The sequence below is a fragment of the Cervus canadensis genome, chromosome 29, assembly GCF_019320065.1.
Source record: "Cervus canadensis isolate Bull #8, Minnesota chromosome 29, ASM1932006v1, whole genome shotgun sequence".
Taxonomy (NCBI): Eukaryota; Metazoa; Chordata; class Mammalia; order Artiodactyla; family Cervidae; genus Cervus; species Cervus canadensis.
The window spans coordinates 47,449,875-47,469,328 of NC_057414.1; the positions used below are offsets into that span (position 1 = coordinate 47,449,875).

The window sequence follows — 19,454 nt, forward strand, 5'->3', positions numbered from 1 at the left end:
GGAGGCACAGAAAACGTGCCCAACACTGCCCAAACCGGCTGAGCGCTGAGTCTCAGTCACCTCGTGTGCTCAGGAGACAGGGGCTTCAGGGCCTGCCGAGGAGGGGCCCTGGGAGCACCCCAGGCTTCCAGATGGAGACGCTGGAGAGCTCCTCCCTGGGGTCGGGGGAAAGGTGGGTGAAGGCTGCTGAGACTGAGCTTACAAGGACCCCCCAGCCTCAAGTCACTAAGGCCCTGAGTAAACAGAGAGCTCTGTCTCCACTGGAGGTCTGCGTCAGAGGAAACTGGAGAAGACAGCATCACTCAGAACCTCTATGGTTTTCCATACATAATGTCCGACATGCAATCAAAAAAGCAAAAAAGGGTGTAACAACAAACAGGACCAAGAGAAAAAGAACTGAAACAGATCCAGAGGTATCAGAGGTATACCAGCATATCAGAGGTATGCTAGAGGTATCAGATGCAAACTTCACCTGTTCAAAAATATACTTGACAAAAAGAAACATTTCTGAGAATCAAAACGGATTCTAGAACTTTAAAATTACAGTGACTTAATTTAAGAACTCGGTCACTGGGCTTAACATCAAACTGGACGTAGCTGAAGAGAGGAACAGTGAACTGAAGGATGGATTGGTTAAAAAAAAATAAGAGGGAAAAAAGTATAGAATATATCGAAGGCGTCTGCTGTTAAAGTACGTTGTTAAAAACTATAAATGGGGCCCCTCACGGTGGAGAGAAAGGGGAATAAGACAGAAAGGGGAATAAGAAATGCCTACAGGGATGGAAACTAAAGAGCCTCTTAATGAAAGTGAAAGAGGAGAGTGAAAAGGCTGGTATAAAACTCAACATTAAAAAATGAAGATCATGGCATCCGGTCGCATCACTTCATGGCAAATAAATGGGGAAACAATGGAAACAGTAACAGACTTTATTTTCTTGGGCTCCAAAATTACTGCAGATGGTGAAATTAAAAGATGCTTGCTCCTTGGAAGGAAAGCTATGACAAACCTAGACAGCATATTAAAAAGCAGAGACATTACTTTGCTGACATAGGTCCATTTAGTCAAAGCTATGGTTTTTCCAGTAGTCATGTATGGATGTGAGAGTTGGCCCATGAAGAAGGCTGAACGCCGAAGAATTGATGCTTTTGAACTGTGGTGTTGAAGAAGACTCTTGAGAGTCCCCTGGACTGCAAGGAGATCCAACCAGTCCATCCCAAAGGAGATCAGTCCTGGGTGTTCACTGGAAGGACTGATGCTGAAGCTCCAATACTTTGGCCACCTCATGCGAAGAACTGACTCACTAGAAAAGAATCTCATGCTGGGGAAGATTGAAGGCAGGAGGAGAAGGGCACGACAGAGGATGAGATGGTTGGATGGCATCACCGACTCGATGGACATGAGCTTGAGCAGGCTCCAGGAGCTGGTGATGGACAGGGAGGCCTGGCGTGCTGCAGTCCGTGGGGTCACAAAGGGTCAGACATGGAGCGGCTGAACTGACTGACAGGGATGGGGGCAAGAGCTGGCTCAAGAATCAGACCATTGACTCAAAAACGAAAACCACACACTGGTTTCAGCAGCTCTGTGGGTGCCTAAGACAAGAAGAAAATGTCAACATGCTCAGAAGGAAAAAGGTGTGGCTTTTAATGGCACAGTAACACTGAGAGCTGACTTTTCAAGAACAAGGAAGTCAGGAGATAATGGACTGGCATCTGTAAAATGCTGCAAGACCTGGAATTCCACCAACCTGGAATTCTACACCCAACAAAAACACTCTTCCAAAGTGAAAGCAAAACAAAGAATTTTAGGGAAAATGGAAATGAGACAACTCATCACCCAAAGACATGAACTAAAAAAAATATTACGGCAGTTCTTTGGGAAAAAGAAAAGTAGTCTCTGAAAGAAATATAAAAAACAAGACCAACACTGAGGTAACTGTGAGGGTAAATATTAACTCTGCAAAACAATGATGATAACGCCAAAAATATACCTAAAATTTTAAAGTGTAACAGTGACAAAGAGGGAACAGGAGTGTCAGGGAGGCAGTAGAAGTACTCAGCTAGACTCAAATGCAAGACACGCGCTGCATCTGCGAATGTGCTCCCAACAGCCTGACGGAGGAGTGCACATCTAGAGAAACACTTCATGTCCTAACAGAAGGCAAGAGGAAAGGACACCGGACAGGGCGGGCAGACAGAAAACAAACAGGAACGTGGCGTCTACGCACTGAGGTATCAAAACTACAAGTAGAGCAAACACTCTCATTAAAAGACAAAAAGTGTCAAACTGATTAAAGTTAAAACTACACACTACTCACAGAGATACATGTGAAGATGGAAGACCACAGACAGGTGGAAGCAAAACGTACCCAGGCAAACAAGGACAGAAAACTGATGCGGCCATATCACTGTCCATAGCGTCTAAAGTGAGAAGCATGACTAGCGATAAAAACGAGCACCTCATACTGACACAAGCTAACCTAGCAAGAAGGCGAGGATGCTAAATTTGAATGTACCGAGTAACATCACCTTAAAATATCAATACACAAACACTGACAGAAACAGAAAAGGAGTAACAGCCAAGTTCATGATGCAGTGGGAGACGTTTAAGACACCTCTCTCATGGAACGGGGCTCCGGTAGGTAGTCACAGGCAGCCATGAAGTACCTGAAATGCGGCTGATTCCACAGCGAGACGTGCTGCAAGCATGAAACACCCTGGACTTTAAAGACTTAGTGTGAAAAAAAGAACGCAAAATATTTCATTAGGTTTTATCATGCTGATTACATACTGATATTTTGGATGTGTTAAATAAAATATGTTACAGTTAATTTCACCTATTTCTGCTTGATTCAATGTGGCTACCAGAATCTGAATTACATGATTAACAAACCTGATCTAATTGATACACATGGGACACTGCGTTCCCACTGATACACATTATTTTCAAGTGCCCAAGAACACGTAACAAAATGAATATATACTGGGCCATTAGGAAAGCTCGAATTATTCCAATGGACTGAAATAATGCAGGGTATGCTTAGGGGCTGCAACGGGCTGACAGTTTATGCGCCCTCAAACGTCACCCCGCACGTGGAGATGGCACTAGGAGGCAGGGGCTCTGGGAGGGGATCGGGGCAGGAGGCGACGGGCTGCTGTGCTGCGGACAGGGAGGAGAAGCGGGCAGTCTAGGAGCCGGAAACAGGCCTCACCAGACGTGGCCCCGGCTGGCACCTTCATCGTGGGACTTCCCAGCCTCCAGTGCTGAAGAAACAACTTTCTGCTGCTCACCAGCTAGTCTGCGGTATTTCTAACAGTAGCCCAGAAAGACTAAGTGGGGCTCTTCATGGAATCAGGCAGAAATCAACAAAGGGTAACTAGAAGGACCTCCCCAAACACTGGCGAGTTAAATGACAACTTCCTTAAGAACTTAATGAATAATTTTAAAAAACACAACGAAAATTAAAAAATACTTTTACATAAAAGATAAATGAACATTTGGCTTATTCAAATTTGTGGGATGCAGTGAACTGTGTTTAGAGGGTAACTTAAACACATATACTGGAAAAGAAGGAAGGCTATAAATCAATTAAGCCTCTATCCCAAGAAACCAGAAAAAAAGAATAGCAAATGAAACACAAGGCAGATGGGAAAAAAGGAGCAGAAAATACAGAAACAGAAAACAAATATGAAGTTTTTTTAAAACACTAACTGGTCAAACTAGAGAGACTGATTAAGAAAAACAGACAAAGCACAAATCAGCAGTATCAAGGGTTTTTAAAAGGGGAGACAACACATCTTGCAGATAAGAAAGATAATATGAACCACAGTTCACTTACTAATGGGAGAGTCTGGTGGCCTCAATAAATTCCTAGCAGGGGGGAAATGCTTTACCTAAATAGACCCAAGAAGACATACAAAATCAGAAAATTTTATTTGCATGAAAAAAATTAAATCTGAAATTAAAAGCCTCCCCACAATGAAACCAACTGGTTTTGCCAACCAATTCTTCCAAAAATCTAGGAAAGAAAACCGCAGTCTCACAGGAACTCTCGGGGTAAACAAGGAACACTCTCCACCTTGTTTTATAAGACGAGCATAACTGTGATACTAAACCCAACAAGGAAAAGAAGTACAAGAAAGTAATATTACAGACTCTCAGTATAGATGAAATAATCTTAAGTAAAACACTAACAAAGTCCAACAAAAGGAGAATACATCGAGATCAAGTTGGGATTGTTTCAGAATCACAAAATTTTTTAAAAGTTAAATCACCACATAAAAGAAAAATCACCTGTTTCAAAATCGGCAGAAAATAAACTTAAGAAAATTTAATTTTAGTTCATGACTGAAAAAAAAACTCTTATTAAACTAACAGGCGAATTTACATATTTTGATTAAAATATCCACAAAAACGCTAACATCATGTGTGATGGTGAAATACTGAAAGCTCTTCCTCTGATAATGGGAGAGGCAAGGATGCCTGTCCTCACCACTTCCGCTCACCACTGTGCTGGAGACCCTCGTCCCAACAGCAAGGCAGGAAAAGAAAAGGGTTATCACAGTTGGAAAGGGGGGGAAAAGCACTTACTTGCAGACATAATTGTGTATACATAAAAAAATACAAGAAGAATTATTTGAAATAAATGGATTCAGCAAGTGAATATAGAAAAATCAACTCTATCTCTACATATTAATAATTTATAATGGCATTGAAAATATCAGATATCTAATTAAATATGTACAAAACATACAGCAAACTATAAACTTATATACTGTGTTCAAGGATGATAAGAACAACATTAAAAAGATGTCATTTCTCCCACACTGGTCAACAAATTAAATTCAACCTTAATTAAAATCCCAGCATTTTCTAGGGAAAGATGGCCAAGTAGATTCTAAAATTTATCTGAAAATGCAAAGGGTCAAGATTACCCAAGGTAATATTGAATAAGGACTCAGCTGTAGGGTATAAATGACCAGATATGAAGACTAACTAAATCAATGGTAATTTAGACAGTGTGGCATTTGTGCAAAAAAGACAAGAAGATCAATGAAGCAGAGGAGAGTCAAAACAGACCCACAACTTTACAGTCACTTGATTTACAACAGAGATGACACTGGACAAAGGATAGTTTAAAAAAAAAGAAAATTACAGCTGGATACCCATACACTTAAAGGATAAAAAAAGGAATTGAGGCCCCTATCTCACACCATGAACAAATACCAATTTCAGATGGATTACAGATCCAACTGTAAAAGATAAACAATAAAGCTTTTACAAGATAGTACCTTCATGCAGCTTCATGTTAATATCTTTCAATGGCCACAAGTGCATTAAATATTACTGAAAAGACTGATGACCTGGGATACATTAAAATAAGACACTGTATTTTTTAAAGGACACCACTGAGAGAGTAAAGGCAAACACACTCAAGAAAGTAAAAAAAAAACCTGCCACACGTGCATGTACTCAGATTGTGTAAAAAGAACTCCTAAAATCAATAAGAAACAGTCCAACTGAAAAATGGGCAGAAGACAACTGTTTCATCAGAAAAGGTACACAAATGCCAAGAAACGCCCACAGAGAAGCAGGGGCTCTGCCTGCTTGTGGGGGGTGCGGTGCGGGAATGGACAGTTCCCACCCCCCCAAGCTGCAACTGCTCGACAGCCCCGACAGCGACAACCAGAACCAAAGACAGCAAGGCGCGGACCCCCAGAGGCTCACACGGGGCGGGGCGCGGACCCCCAGGGGCTCACACGGGGCGGGGCGCGGACCCCCAGGGGCTCACACGGGGCGGGGCAGGACACACGCCACCCCCGGCAGTGCCACGCCTCTGAACACACCCAACAGAGATGCGTACACATCTGCACCAAAAAGCAAGAAAGAACAGCATCTGTAAAACCTCGAGACAACTCAGATACCCATGAACAACAGAAAGAATAAACCATGGGACATTCATGTGTGTGCTCAGTTGCTCAGTCACGTCCAACTCTCTGCGATCCCTTGGACTGTAGCCCACCAGGTGCCTCTGTCCATGGAATTTTCCAGGCAAGAATACTGGAGTGGGCTGCCATTTCCTTCTCCAGGAAACTTCCCCTACCTAGGGATCAAACCCGCGTCTCCTGGACTGGCAGGTGGGTTCTTTACCACCGAGCCGTCTGGGAAGCCCTATGGTACACTCACACACTGGGTTACATAGCAGATGAGAACAAACAGACCTACGTGGATAGAGCTCACAAAGATAATGCTGAATGAAAGAATCAAGAAATAAAATACACATATTACTTCCATTTACATAAAGTCAAGAACATGCCAAATTAATCAATGATGAAAAGACTACGGTTAGCTCTGGGAGAGATACTGGGAGCGGGTGGGAGGGGCCCCTGGGCAGCCTGAGAATGTTCTTTTCTTGGCCTGGGCAGTAATTACAAGAGTGTGCTCACTGAGTGAAAAGTCACTGCAATGCACACTTACGATGTGTGAGTTTTTCTGACCCATGTTCTGTTACAGTAAAGTTTTTTTAAGTACATTGTTACTTCCTACATAATCTGGCAGGAGCTAATTCACACGCCTACCTGGTCACACAATGAGCCACCACACAGACTAGAAATGCCAAGAAAGGGCAGGATCCACGTAAGGCTTCCTTACTGCTTCCCGTGTTTCTCAAACGCTGGGCTCAGGTGCTCAGTGGGAGAGCGGTGACATCATCGCCTTCTTCACTCAACAAGGCATTTCCAGGCTACACCACGGAGCAGCAGCTGGAAACAGACCACTGAGCAACTGTCCCAATGCTGGCGTGGCCACCTCCGCTGCATGAGGCTGGACTTGACAAAAGTCCCGGCCCTTCCCTGTTTCGGCTCTGTGCTTATCCTTCCAAAAAACTACGCGTCCACGGATGCACCTCAAATTACAATAAGACAAATACGACTATGAAAAAACAAAAGAAAAACCCCAAAGTACTGAGAAGATTTACAAATGCTACAACGAAGTCCCAATAAGGCACAACTTGGGCCATCCTTCAAAGCCTGTTGGCGGGGGCGGGGGGGTTCAGCCCAAGTCGTGTCCAGCTCTTTGTGACCCTGTGGGCTGCAACACACCAGTCCTTCACTATCTCCTAGAGACAGTGGTGCTGATGATAAAGTTGGACCCAAACAAACCTGGTAATCTACAAGACTCAAACGCGAAAAAACTTCCTTGATTCTCACACCTGACAGAGAAGGAATGTTATATACCACTGACATCGAATTCTTGTTGCTGAAGAGGAAATCCAAATGTTTGGCTTATCAATCTTTCAGGAGACTTGACGAAAGCCAAGAAATGCATTAAGGCTAGTAATTATTCATTTACTAATTTACCACTGCAGACCCATCACGAGGAACGCACGCATGCTTATTCAGGTCTACCTGACACCAGCATAAAGGCACCTGTTATGAGTAAGTCAAACGGCACCTCCGCAGCCATAAACACCCAAGGAACCTTCGCGTCTCCCGCTATACTCTGCGCCACCCACCTCACAGTCTTCAGCTGACACCTCCCTGCACCTATCATTAGATCCTCACTCAGCGCCACAAGAAAAGGCCTGGAGACACGGCTCCAAACGCAGTACCCTTAGATGAAAAACCTTGCTGTGACTGTGAGCGTTATAATCTTCAGCTGCTAAAGAGAAAGTGCCGAAGGAACCCACCTTCAGTCTTCTACCCCCTGAAACAAACTTGACTTACAAAGCACCTGGCTGCTGAGAAAGGCAGACTGTAAATATATTCTTCCTGGGAGAGCCATTCCATTTGTCCAGGACACTGCATTAGGAAACTGGAAATACTTGATACAACCCATGGAGTCGCACGATTAGGAGGGGAAAGGCTTACGGCAACAAAACAGAAGGCACCACGGAGACTGGTTACTTGGTGGCCCTTTTTTCCAAAACTGTGCAGCGCTCCTCCAAATCTAGGCGGCTCCTTCTGCTGCCCCCCACAGAGAGACAAACAGGACGGTTAAGGTGTCGTCACAGGACTTGACAGTACACCACAGTTTGCTCTAGCTAAGAAGTTTAATCCTTCAGGAACTTTATCTGTACGTAACTTACAAATAACAGAACCACCATTGTGCAAGTGATGATGGGACAATACACATCTAAAATAGCAGCATCCCCCGAAAAGGCCTTTAGACAAAAACCTGCAGGGGAAAGTCATCCATACCTGTGGAAGCGCGGTATTGAGCTGCCTCTGCAAGGAATCTCTTTCGTGACCAACCTCGTGCAGCTTCCCCTGGGTTAATGCCAGCGTTTCTTGGGTCTCTCTCAGCGTGTCGAGAAGACGGTCCCTCTCTTCCAGCATGGAGACCATCAGCTGCTCAAAATGTGAGTCTGTATCTGGCTGCGAGGGGGAGCTGGGCCCTTGGCTCCCACCGCCTCCCGGGGGGCCTTCTGCTTCACTGATGGTCGGCATCACCTCGCACATCATCTTGAAAAAAGACACCCAGACCACCGTCATCAGGCGCTTCTAAATGAAGGCTTCTACAAGGCTGTGACTTTCTAGCTATTTGGAGCTGATAAATGAAAGGCCTTGCTATTCCCAGATCTGACTGTTTGGCTCTGTAGAGAGAAGTACGCTGGGAAAATACACACAGGCCTATCCGAAGTGCAAGGCACACCCAAGATGAAGACATGAATACTGACAATAATCAGCGAAGGGGTAAAGACCAAACAGACTACCCCTCACATAAAGGACAAACCCTGTGGCATTTTGTTTGCAAAGCTGTACTTTCTGATTGTTGAAAAACAAGCGTGCTTCTGTAACCCGTTTTTTTTTTTTCCCTCCTTATTTCCCGGTGGGGGGGGAGGGCAGGAGAGAGAAAGTCAAAACACTTGCCACCCAATCATGTTTCAGGAAAAAGCACAGAAGGAGCATACAGTCAGTAAAACTGACAAGTACAAAACCCATCAGGCATCTTACAGGAATGTGTGCAGTCAGCTCCGGGGAAGGACTGACTGGCTCCCCGAATTCTTGGGCTGGATTTGGTGAGTGCTAAACGGGAACTAGGCTCGTTAAGGGCTGCGGGCGGTGCTTTTGCAAAGGCTGCGATGGTTGGTCAGTCAACCTCACTTATGTAAGTTCACAGCCTCTTCCCCCCATCCCACTCCCCTCCCCCCAAAAATATTCCACGATGGAAACATAGCGGGTCGAGATGGAGGGATAGGAAGGGAGGAAAAGTGAAGGGTGAGATTCCGAGAGGCTCCTCTGTCTCAAATGTAATGACGGGGCGAGGGGCGGTGCTCCGGGCTCGGCGGACCCCCGGGACGGAGGTGCCCAGGGCCGCGCACCGCGCACCCGACGAGAACGACGCCTCTACCCGGCTCGCACCCGCGCCCCGGTGCGGCAGCAGCGGGGACCCCAGGGCGCTGGGGACCGGTCTCCAAGGAGTCCGGCCTGGCCCGTGGCTTCCTGTGGCTCCGAGTCCTCGTCCCCGCGCCCAGCGCTGGGTCACCTGGCGCTGGGGTCAGGGAGGTGTGGGGGGGGGGGCGCACGGCCCCGCGAGCCCGTCCGCCGGGGGTCCCCCCGGGCCGCGCCCCCCGCTCCCGGGGGCGCTGACACTAAGCAGCCGCGCGCCGCCCGGGGCCCCACTCCGCCCCGACCCTACCTCGGTGCCCCGCTGCCTTACCTTGCTCGCCGGCGGGAGCGGGCGAGGACGTTCCGCGGGCGGCTGCTCGCTCCAGGCGAGCTCCGGGCCCGACGAAGGCAGCCCGCCGCCCGCCGCCCGCCGCCCGCCGCCCGCCCCGCGCACCGCGCCCCGCGGACCCGCGACCCCGCGCCCGCCGCCCCCAGTCACTGAGGCCGGCCCGCGGCCGGACACTGGCGGAGCGCAGGAGGAGCGGGCCCGGCGGCGCGTCGCCGGCGTCAACGTGCCCGACGTCGGGCGCGTCGGCGCAGCGTCAGCGCCGAGCGCCGCCGGCACGCCCCGCCCCGTCCCCCACCCCCGGAGAGGCGCGCGGGGGCGGCCGAGTGCGCAAGTGCCACCGCCTCCTCAGTGGGGCGGACTGGCCCCTCGGGCTCAGATTGGCTGGGTCCGGCCGGAGCCACGCCCAAAGCCCCGCCCCAAACCCCGTCCTCAAGCCACACTCCGAGCCCCGCCCCCCAAGCCCCGCCCGGGTGGGTGGGCCGCTGTCGAGCCCCGCCCCGAGCCCCGCCCAGGCGGGTGCTCCGCTGTCAAGCCGAGGCTCTGGGCTCCCGGGTCCCGGGTCTGTGCCGCGTCCGGGGCAGGATCTTGCGTCTGGGGCTGTCTCCAGATCGCCGCTGACAGCCGCGGGGGTTCACCAAAGGCCGTCCTCGAGCGTCCACTGGCGTCAGGTTCTGAGCCGGACACTTCCCGAAGGTCACCGCTGCATACACACCTGAAGGTAGAGCGCGTCCCGCTGCAAGTCACCTGCTCACAGCCTGCGGACAGGCCTCCGGAGCCTCCCAGGAACCCATCTTTACACGAAGGACGCGGTCTCAACGCAAGACCCGTTACCGAGCTCCACCTGCAGCACCGGGGGAGACAGAGGTGGCAGTGTGATGTGGACGCTCCTGGGCGCGACGCCGGGAAGGCAAACTTTGGAGCCAGACGCTCCAGCTTCAACTTCCAGCAGACGCTTCTCCCCGCAGTGTGGGCCTGAGCAACGGGGGAGCCCACCTGCAAGATGGGGGAAGGAATGATACAGACCCACCCCAGGGTGGTTCTAAGAAACGGAATTTGTAGGGAGCCACCTAGTCAGGAACCTAATTCGGGAAGTACTCAGCGAATGACGGGCATTTTTATCTTTCTCAAACATTGTTATCCCTTTCATAGCCATATGTCATCCTTGCTCAAACGTTTAAAAATGCCTTCTATGCACCAAATCCTGTGCTAGACCTTGCAGATACAGATATTAATAAGTGTACTTTAAATAAATTAAAGCAGGTGCTCACCACTCAAGGTCTGTCTCCTGGATCACAAGCTGAAGTGTCTGGGCATTGTTGCCAAGTGATGCTGGCCACTGTTTGGCTAAGTCTAAGCCACCAGGGTATCCCTTTAAGAAAAGGCTGCATGGGGGCAGGGGGCGGGGGTGGAGGGGGCAGGAGAGGGGAAGTGTGAAGGCTTCCAAGGTGAATTCCTTGAGTCCCAGTTGTGAACTCACCAAGAGCAGGTGCTAAGAGGTCCAGGACCACACCTTTCATTCATGTATTTGTTCATTCAATAAATATTTGAATGACTCCATATAAATATGAATTTGTACCCCTGATCCTGGGTCTGGAACAGAGGTAAGGATCCAGCTGTCCCCAAGTTACCAGCTTAATTCATGCAGCCCATATTGCAGCCATGCTCAGAAGGTACCTGCACGCCAAGAGATCAGCACGATACTGAAATTGTCCACAGGGTGAAATGTTCACTCATTTCATGACCATTTACAGAGCATTGTGAACCAGGCATGGCCTAGGTGTGGGGAACAGGAGACTGCCAAAGACTTCAACTTTCGCCCAGCTCACAGCCTGGAGCGGGGAAGAGAAACCAACTATCACAATACCTGTCCTATAGAGTGTGTGACTGGGCGTCCTGGGACCACAGAAGAGGGGGAACCAACTCTCCATCTGGCATCACGAGGGCTTCACAGAGGGAAACATCTGGGCTGGGTCTCAGGATGTGCAGTTTTCCAAGCAGAGAAGGGAGAAGCCCAGCCCATTTGGTAGAGCAGCAGGAAAATGAGAATCCCAGATTTCACTCGCTTTCATTCATTCATTTCATTCCCTCAGATTGCCAAATCAGTAAGAGGAAAATTGTAAACAACCTGCAATGACCAGCAAAAAAAAAAAAAAAGACTGGTTAAATCGTTGCACTACAAATGACAAGAAAGCTTGATGGTGTATTTTAGATGACCACCAAATTATAGGCAAAATTCCTTATCCTGATTGTAATGGTAGTTACATGACTACATGTGCTGATCAAATCTCACACAACTGTACATTTTCTAGATATTGTTACTTTATTATTTATTTATTTGGCTGCATCTGGTCTTAGTGGTCCACCAGGGAAGTCCCCAGAACTGTACACTAATATATTATTTATGCCTTAATTTTTTAAATGGGAAAATATTTAAAAAAATAACAAGTTACACACAAGAATATACAGTGTGAGCCTATATTAAAAAAAAAAAGTTTGTGTTTAGATAAAGTATGTATTATGTAAAATTTGTTATCTTGTATCTGAAAAATTCTAAATATTATTAATCAAACTGATAAAATTTTAATGAGTTTTACATGAAATGAAATATTCTGGAAAACTAAAATTCAGTTTTAGTCTCGAGTTTATAAAAGGAAACATATGTCCATATATGAAAACATTGTTACTGTATCCAATTCTTTTATGTTTCTCTATATATGCCTGTACACAGATATTCTTGGAAAGAGTTAATGTCAGCCTGTTGGCAGTGGTTGTCTTTGAGGGTAACTGTGGGTAGTTTTCACTTTCTTCTTTGTGCTATCCAGATACTTTATCATGAATGTACATCCTTTTTTATCATTAGTTGAAAACCCCCCACCAATGTTACTTTAGTAAAACCTAGGCAAGAACAAACCATGGAAAATTGCTTTCAGGAAGCTCAGATGACATTTCAATGTAGTAATTTATATCACTCAACTAAACTGTTTCCCAGAAGTATCTACCTGAAAAATATTTCAGAGGCTCAGTCAGGAAAACAAAGAGCATGGAAAATGTTTTCTCTCCAATTCTTCTATTAAAAGTCAATAAAATATTGGAGGTACAGGTGTGGAGAATTTTTTTTTTTTTTTTTACTGTGGCCAGAGTTGTGTTTTCACAAATGTGCCTGCCAGCTTGACTCTCCAGATGATGTAGATGTCGGCTTTGAGTGTGGCCTGGGCCACCTCCCCTGTCTAGAAATGTACGGGGCTCTGGAGGAGGGCTCCTGTGAGATGAGTGTGTGGCCTGGCCTCGGTCACAGAGATCTGAGTGCGTCCCAAGTCTATTAGAATATGCAAAGCAACCTAATGAACGGGGTGTGTGTGTGTGTGTGTGTATGTGTGTTAGTTGCTCAGTCGTGTGCGACTCTGCGACCCCGTGGACTGTAGCCCACCAGGCTCCTCTCTCCATGGAATTCTGCAGGCGAGAATTTGGAGTGGGTTGCCATTTCCTTCTCTAGGGTATCTTCCCGACCCGGGGGTTGAACCTGGGGCTCCTGCATCACAGGTGGGTGCTCTACCGTCTGAAATACTACAGAAGCCCCACTGGATGGTGGCAGGCAGTTCTGTTAGAAGGGTAGGGAACATAGGTCCGAGCTGAGGGCAGGCGGTGGAGGCTGTGGCTCTCCGTTCAAGAGGAAGGAGCTGAAGCTCAGAGATGCAAAAAGCATTTGTTCAGCAGCACCCAGCTGATTTGAGAAGAGCTGGGACTGGAACCTTGAATGAACTAGGGGCTTAACTGCTGATCTAGCCACTATGCTTGTGAGAAGGAATGGTCTCTTGAAGGGACCCCCAAGGACTAAGCATTTTATCTGTGGGTCTCAGTGCTGTCCCAGGAATCCTGTCCGCTGCAGAGGAGGTGGGGGCCCTGGGCTTCACTAGCTCCATGGCTTTAACCATTAGAACCAACCCTATTTGGCTTTCCCAGGTATCCCGGCCAATGGGGTGGGAATGGGGGGTGGGGAATGGCTGGCAAACAAGGAGAAAGGAAAAGAAAGAAGACTGTTTCTGTCTATGCAGTTCTGAAAATCATTTCCCACATGGCTGCTCCTGTAGCCTTCCCACTACACACAGGAGGAAACTGAGGTCCCAGTGGCCAGTAAGCAGGGAAGATCAGGGGCCTGTGTGTTGCTGTTTCCATGGCAACTCTGTTTCCCACAATCAACCAGTTAGCTGAAGTTCTGGTCCGTGGCTGAGCCTGTCGGGAGCTTGGTTGGTGCACATTCATCCCCAAGAGCTTTGCAGAGCACTTACAGGGAACCCCTCACTCATAGAACCTCACTGAATCCTCCCCAGTGTATCCTCCTTCCTTTCACGGAGATGAGCACTGAGACATGGAGGGACCAGATTACCTGCCCAATGCCCGCAGTTCATGGTTCAGTAGAAGCTGGGGCTAACCCCACACTGACTCTAAAGCCAGTTATTGTGATGTTACATCAGAAAGAGTCCCCAGGCCCTCAAAGCTGGGGATAGAATCCCTAGACCAGTGCGGGGCCACCGAGGCACTAAGTCTGGCACCCGTGGCGGGTCTGGGAGCCTCTCCCCGTCCTGGTCTGCGACACGCCCCGCTGCCCCAGCAGTGCCAGTCACGGGGAGGCACTAGCTCCTCGACAATCTCAGGGCTCCCACACAGGCATGAAGACTTCTCTTTCTTGCATCTGTGTAATTATATTTTAAAAGCAAGTCACAAACTCCTCGCAACTTGCTTCTCTTGACAACTTCATTATGTGCTTCAGATAGAGCCAATCCAATAAAAACACCCAACAATTGGAGGAAGAAGGGTCCAGGCAGGTAGTTCAGACTCTCCAAGGGTTCAGTCTCAGTCTCTTCATCTGTAGACAGGAATAATTACAGTGGGACATTGTGAGACTCGCAGATGGAGATGAGAGGTGACTGTCCTGGCAGTCCCACTGGCTCCCTGCCCAGGTCAGTCATCAGGCTGCTCTTTGAAAGACACTTTTGCACAGTAGCTACAAATGTAGGCTCTGGAGCCTGGTGGGCTAGTTCAAGTCTTGGCTCTGCTTCTTTGTACCATGGCTGTGCATTCTTAGACAAATTGCTCGACCTCTCTGGGCCTCAATTTCCTCATTCCTAAAATGAAGATGATAGAACCACCTCATAGGGTGGCTTTGAGGGTTATGCAAGTTGGATAGGGCGATCGCTATTATTCACAGCAAATAGATGAGGAGAAAATGAAAACAGTGACAGACTTTATTTTCTTGGGCTCCAAAGTCACTGCAGATGGTGACTACAGCCATGAAATTAAAAGATGCTTGCTTCTTGGAAGAAAAGCTATGATAAACCTCAGCATATTAAAAAGCAGAGACATCATTTTGCCAACAAAGGTCCGTCTAGTCAACACTACAGTTTTTCCAGTAGTCATGTATGGATGTTGAGAGTTGGACCATAAAGGAGGCTGAACGCTGAAGAATTAACGCTTTTGAACTGTGGTGTTGGAGAAGACTCTTGAGAGTCCATTGGACTGCAAGGAGATCAAACCAGTCCATCCTAAAGGAAATCAGTCCTGAATATTCATTGGAGGGACTTATGCTGAAGATGAAGCTCCAATACTTTGGCCACCTGATGTGAAGAGCTGACTTACTGAAAAAGACCCTGATGCTGGGAAAGATTGAGGGCGGTAGGAGAAGGGGGCGACAGAGGTTGAGATGTTTGGATGGCACCAGCAACTTCATGGACATGAGTCTGAACAAACTGAGGGATATGGTGAAGGACAGGGAAGCCTGGCGTGCTGCGGTCCATGGGGTCGCAAAAAGTTGAAAACAACTGAGCAGCTGAACAACGACAAAAATCATCACCTGAGGTGGTCCCTTTCATCCGCGCCATGCCCATCCACCGTGGAGAGAGTCAGGATTCAGCTGAGTCTTCTGACATCTCATTGCCCTTTGCCCTGCAAGGCTAAGAGAGTGACTAGACCCTAATCTCTTCAACACCACATCAGCGACAGTGCAGGCATTTGTGGGGTTTCCCTCTCTGTCATCGGGCTTCCCGAGTGGTTCAGATGGTAAAGAATCTGCCAGCAATGCAGGAGACCCGGGTTTAATCCCTGGGTTGGGAAGATCCCCTGGAGAATGGAATGACTACACACTCCAGTCTTATTGCCTGGAGAATCCCAGGGACAGAGGAGCCTGGTGAGCCACAGTCCATGGTGTCGCAAAGAGTCGGACACGACTGAGCAACTTTCACTTCACTTCTCCCTCTCAGCCAGGAGAACAGTGTGGGGAGAAAGTCTCGTGGTTCTTCTTCCTGTCTGCTCCCTGACCTTCAGAACAAGTGACTGGAAGCTGTGGCAGCTTCCTGAGGCCACAGGGGGAAGACACTGCTCAATGGCTTTCCAGGCAGGAATTCCTTCCCACAGTTTCTCAGGAAAGTTACATTTTAGCCAATCCCAAATAGTGTGAAAAACCAGTCGATACATGGAGACAAAGGGAAAAGCATTCTCTTTGGAGAATGAAATAGTGGACATGAAGAGGTTACTGGTTGGAATGAATTCACTGATCCGGTCAAAAGCAAGGGCAGGCAGTTCCAGAGGGGTGCAGAGTTCAGAAGCGCAGCGGAGGGGCGACCATGGCGGGAGGAGGCGGCCCGCGGGCACGACAGATACCACTTGCCGCTTGCCTCCTGTTATGCCAGCCCAGAGATGTGCTTCTTGTTTAGTAACAGGTACAAATTCCAGACCTGGAGGCTGCTCTGGTTGTGGCTGGCAGAGGCCGAGCAGACACTGGGTTTGCCTAACACAGATGAACAAATCCAGGAGGTGAAATCTAACCTGGACAACCCCGACTTCAAGATGGGAGCTGAGGAGAAGAAGTAGTTACGACGTGATGTGATGACTCACGTGCACACGTTTGCCCACTGCTGCCCCAAAGCTGCTGGCATTACCCATCCTGGCGCCACCTCCTGCTATGTGGGAGACAATACAGACCTGATTGTTGTTAGAAATGCATTTGACCTGCTTTTGCCAAAGCTTGTCAGGGTGATCTCTCGGCTTGCCGACTTTGCTAAGGAATGAGCTGACCTTCCCACCTTAGGTTTCACACATTTCCAGCCTGCTCAGCTGACCACAGTTGCGAAGTGTTGCAGTCTCTGGATTCAGGATCTGGGCATGGATCTCCAGAACCTGAAGCGTGTCCAGAATGAGCTGCACTTCCGAGGCGTGAAGGGCCCCACTGGCAACCAGGCCAGCTTCCTGCAGCTCTCCGAGGCAGATGAGCAAAAGGGAGAGCAGCTTGACAAGACAGCAACAGAAAAGGCAGGATTCAAGTGGGCTTTCCTCATCACGGGGCAGACCTACACGCGAAAAGTAGATGGTGACGTGCTCTCTGTGCTGACTCGCGTGGGGGCATGGGTGCACAGGATTTGTACCGACATATGACTCCTGGCAAACCTCAAGGAGTTGGAGAAACCCTTTGAAAAACAGCAAATGGGCTCAAGTGCAACCCCTACACACTCAGAGCAGTGCCGCAGCCTGGCCCGTCACGGGATGACCCTTGTCATGGACCCCCTGCAGACAGCATCTGTGCCGTGGTTTGTACCCACACTCGATGACAGTGCCAACCGATGAATCTGTTTGGCTGAGGCATTTCTCACTGCAGAAAGTGAAAGTTGCTCAGTTGTGTCCGGCTTTTTGTGACCACACGAACTACAACCCACCAGGCTCCTCTGTCCCTGGGATTCTCCAGGCAAGAATACTGGAGTGTGTAGCCAGTCTCTTCTCCAGGGGATCTTCCCAACCCAGGGATTGAACCCAGGTCTTCCGCATTGCAGGCAAATTCTTTACCAGCTGAGCCACAAGGGGAGTCCAAGAATACTGGAGTGGGTAGCCTATCCCTTCTCCAGCAGATCTTCCCGACCCAGGAATCAAACTGGGGTTTCCTGCATTGCAGGTGGATTCTTTAACAACTGAGCTAGGAGGGAAGTCCTTCTCACTGCAGATACTGTATTAAATACACTGCAGAACATTTCTGAAGGATTGGTGGGATACGCCACTGTAACTGAGTGGCGCGTTCTGTAGGAGCTGCCTTTCACGGCCACAGAGAACATCATCATGGCCATGGTGAAAGCCTGGGGGAGCCACCAGGCTTGCCATGAGAAAATCAGAGCGCTCATGCAGCAGGCAGCTGCCGTGGTCAAGCAGGAAGGGGGCGACAATGACGCCGTCGAGAGCATCCAGGCTGATGCCTACTTCAGTCCAGCCCACTCCCAATTGGACTGTTTACCGGATCCTTCTTTCACCAGCCATGCATCCTGGCAGGGACAGGGATTCTTAGAAAAGGAGGTGTGTCCCTTGTGAAAACCACATTAAAGTGTGATGCAGGTGAAGGCAGAATTATGTCTGTAGACTTGGAAGAGAATTAAACAAAAAACCATTGTTGGCTCTGTTAACGTTTACTGCAGAGTCATAAAAACTACTATCTAGTGCCGTATTTTATCTCAAGAATTGCTACCATAAATTAATACAGCACTTTTTTTCCCATGATGCTTTCATATTTCTTGGGTTTGCAAGGCAGAAATAAACTGCATGGAACTCTGTTTTCCACAGGAAAAAAAAAAAGCAACGACAGGAAGCGCTGTCATGTGGAGCTGAAGGATAAGGTTGCCATTCGGGAACCAGGTCAGAAGCACAGGGGCCAGAATCAGCCACCACGGAACCAGTCTGGCTTATGGCTGTGGCACATTTGTAAGCGCCTGCCCAGGGCCCTGTCTCTGCCAGGGTGAGTCATTCTCATGAATAAAGTAAATATGATTGAGTTTATACACACAGGATACTTCACACACCTGCTATGAGTGGTGTTCTAAGGAATAAATGAACAAGTCCTTAAATTGGTGATTTTAACGTGTGATTCTGTGTAAGGCTGTTAAGCTTTCTCAGGGATCTCAGTGTTCTGTGATTTGAGTCCCACCCCATAATACCTTGTGCCCACATCTCACTGTTTGAATATTCACTGTAAGCTATGGTTTTGTGAGGCAGATGAAATTTCGCCACTAAAAAAGTGGCCTCATGGAGATGGAAACAGATATTCCATGACAACTGACATCAAAAGAGTGCTGGAGTAGCAATACTCAGATCAGACAAAATAGGCTTTAAAATAAAGGCTGTTACAAAAGACAAAGAAGGACACCACATAATAATCAAGGGATAAATCCAAGAAAAAGAATAATGAGCACCTAAATATATAAGGCAAATGTTAACAGATATAAAAAGAGAAATCAACAGTAACACAAGAATAGTGGGGTACTTTCACATCCCAGTTAGATCAATGAACTGAACATCCAGAGAGAAAATCAATATGGCCAGATGACTTAAATGACACATTAGGCCAGATGGACTTGAGTGATATCGATAGTGTTCTACCTCCAAACAGCAGAATGCACATTCTTTTCAAGTGTGCATGGAATATGCTCCAGGACAGATCACAATGGAGGCCGCAAAGCAAGCCTTGGCAAATTTAAGAAAACTGAAATCATATCAAGCATCTTTTCTGACCACAACACTATGAGATTAGAAATCAACTACAAGAGAGAAAAAGCTGGGAAAAAGTGACTTTGTGAATGAACTTTGAGGACATGATGCTAAGTGAACTATGCCTGTACAAAAGGAAAAATTCCACACACAGGAGGTTCCTCGGTCAGTCAATCAGTTCAGTCGCTCAGTTATGTCTGACTCCCTTCAACCCCATGGACTGCAGCACGCCAGGCTTCCCTGTCCATCACCATCTCCCGGAGCT

General features: G+C 48.0%; 1 protein-coding gene and 1 pseudogene across 7 annotated transcripts in view; one reads left to right on the forward strand and one right to left on the reverse strand.

Moving 5' to 3' along the window:
• Positions 1 to 9,892, reverse strand: part of PPFIA1 (PTPRF interacting protein alpha 1) — a 78,469-nt gene extending 68,577 nt beyond the window's left edge. For 4 of the 7 annotated variants that reach the window (XM_043451403.1, XM_043451401.1, XM_043451406.1 and 1 more), the window contains exons 1-2: positions 9,659 to 9,892; positions 8,197 to 8,460 (exon numbers count right to left, since the gene is read on the reverse strand). In XM_043451403.1, the coding sequence (XP_043307338.1) occupies positions 8,197 to 8,460 (264 nt within the window). In that variant the 5' untranslated portion in view covers positions 9,659 to 9,892. The remainder of the gene's footprint in view (positions 1 to 8,196; positions 8,461 to 9,658) is intronic. The other 3 variants (XM_043451405.1, XM_043451404.1, XM_043451402.1) reach the window with 1 other exon arrangement.
• On the forward strand, positions 9,252 to 18,067 carry LOC122430776 (annotated as a pseudogene).
• Positions 18,068 to 19,454: the final 1,387 nt, after the last annotated feature.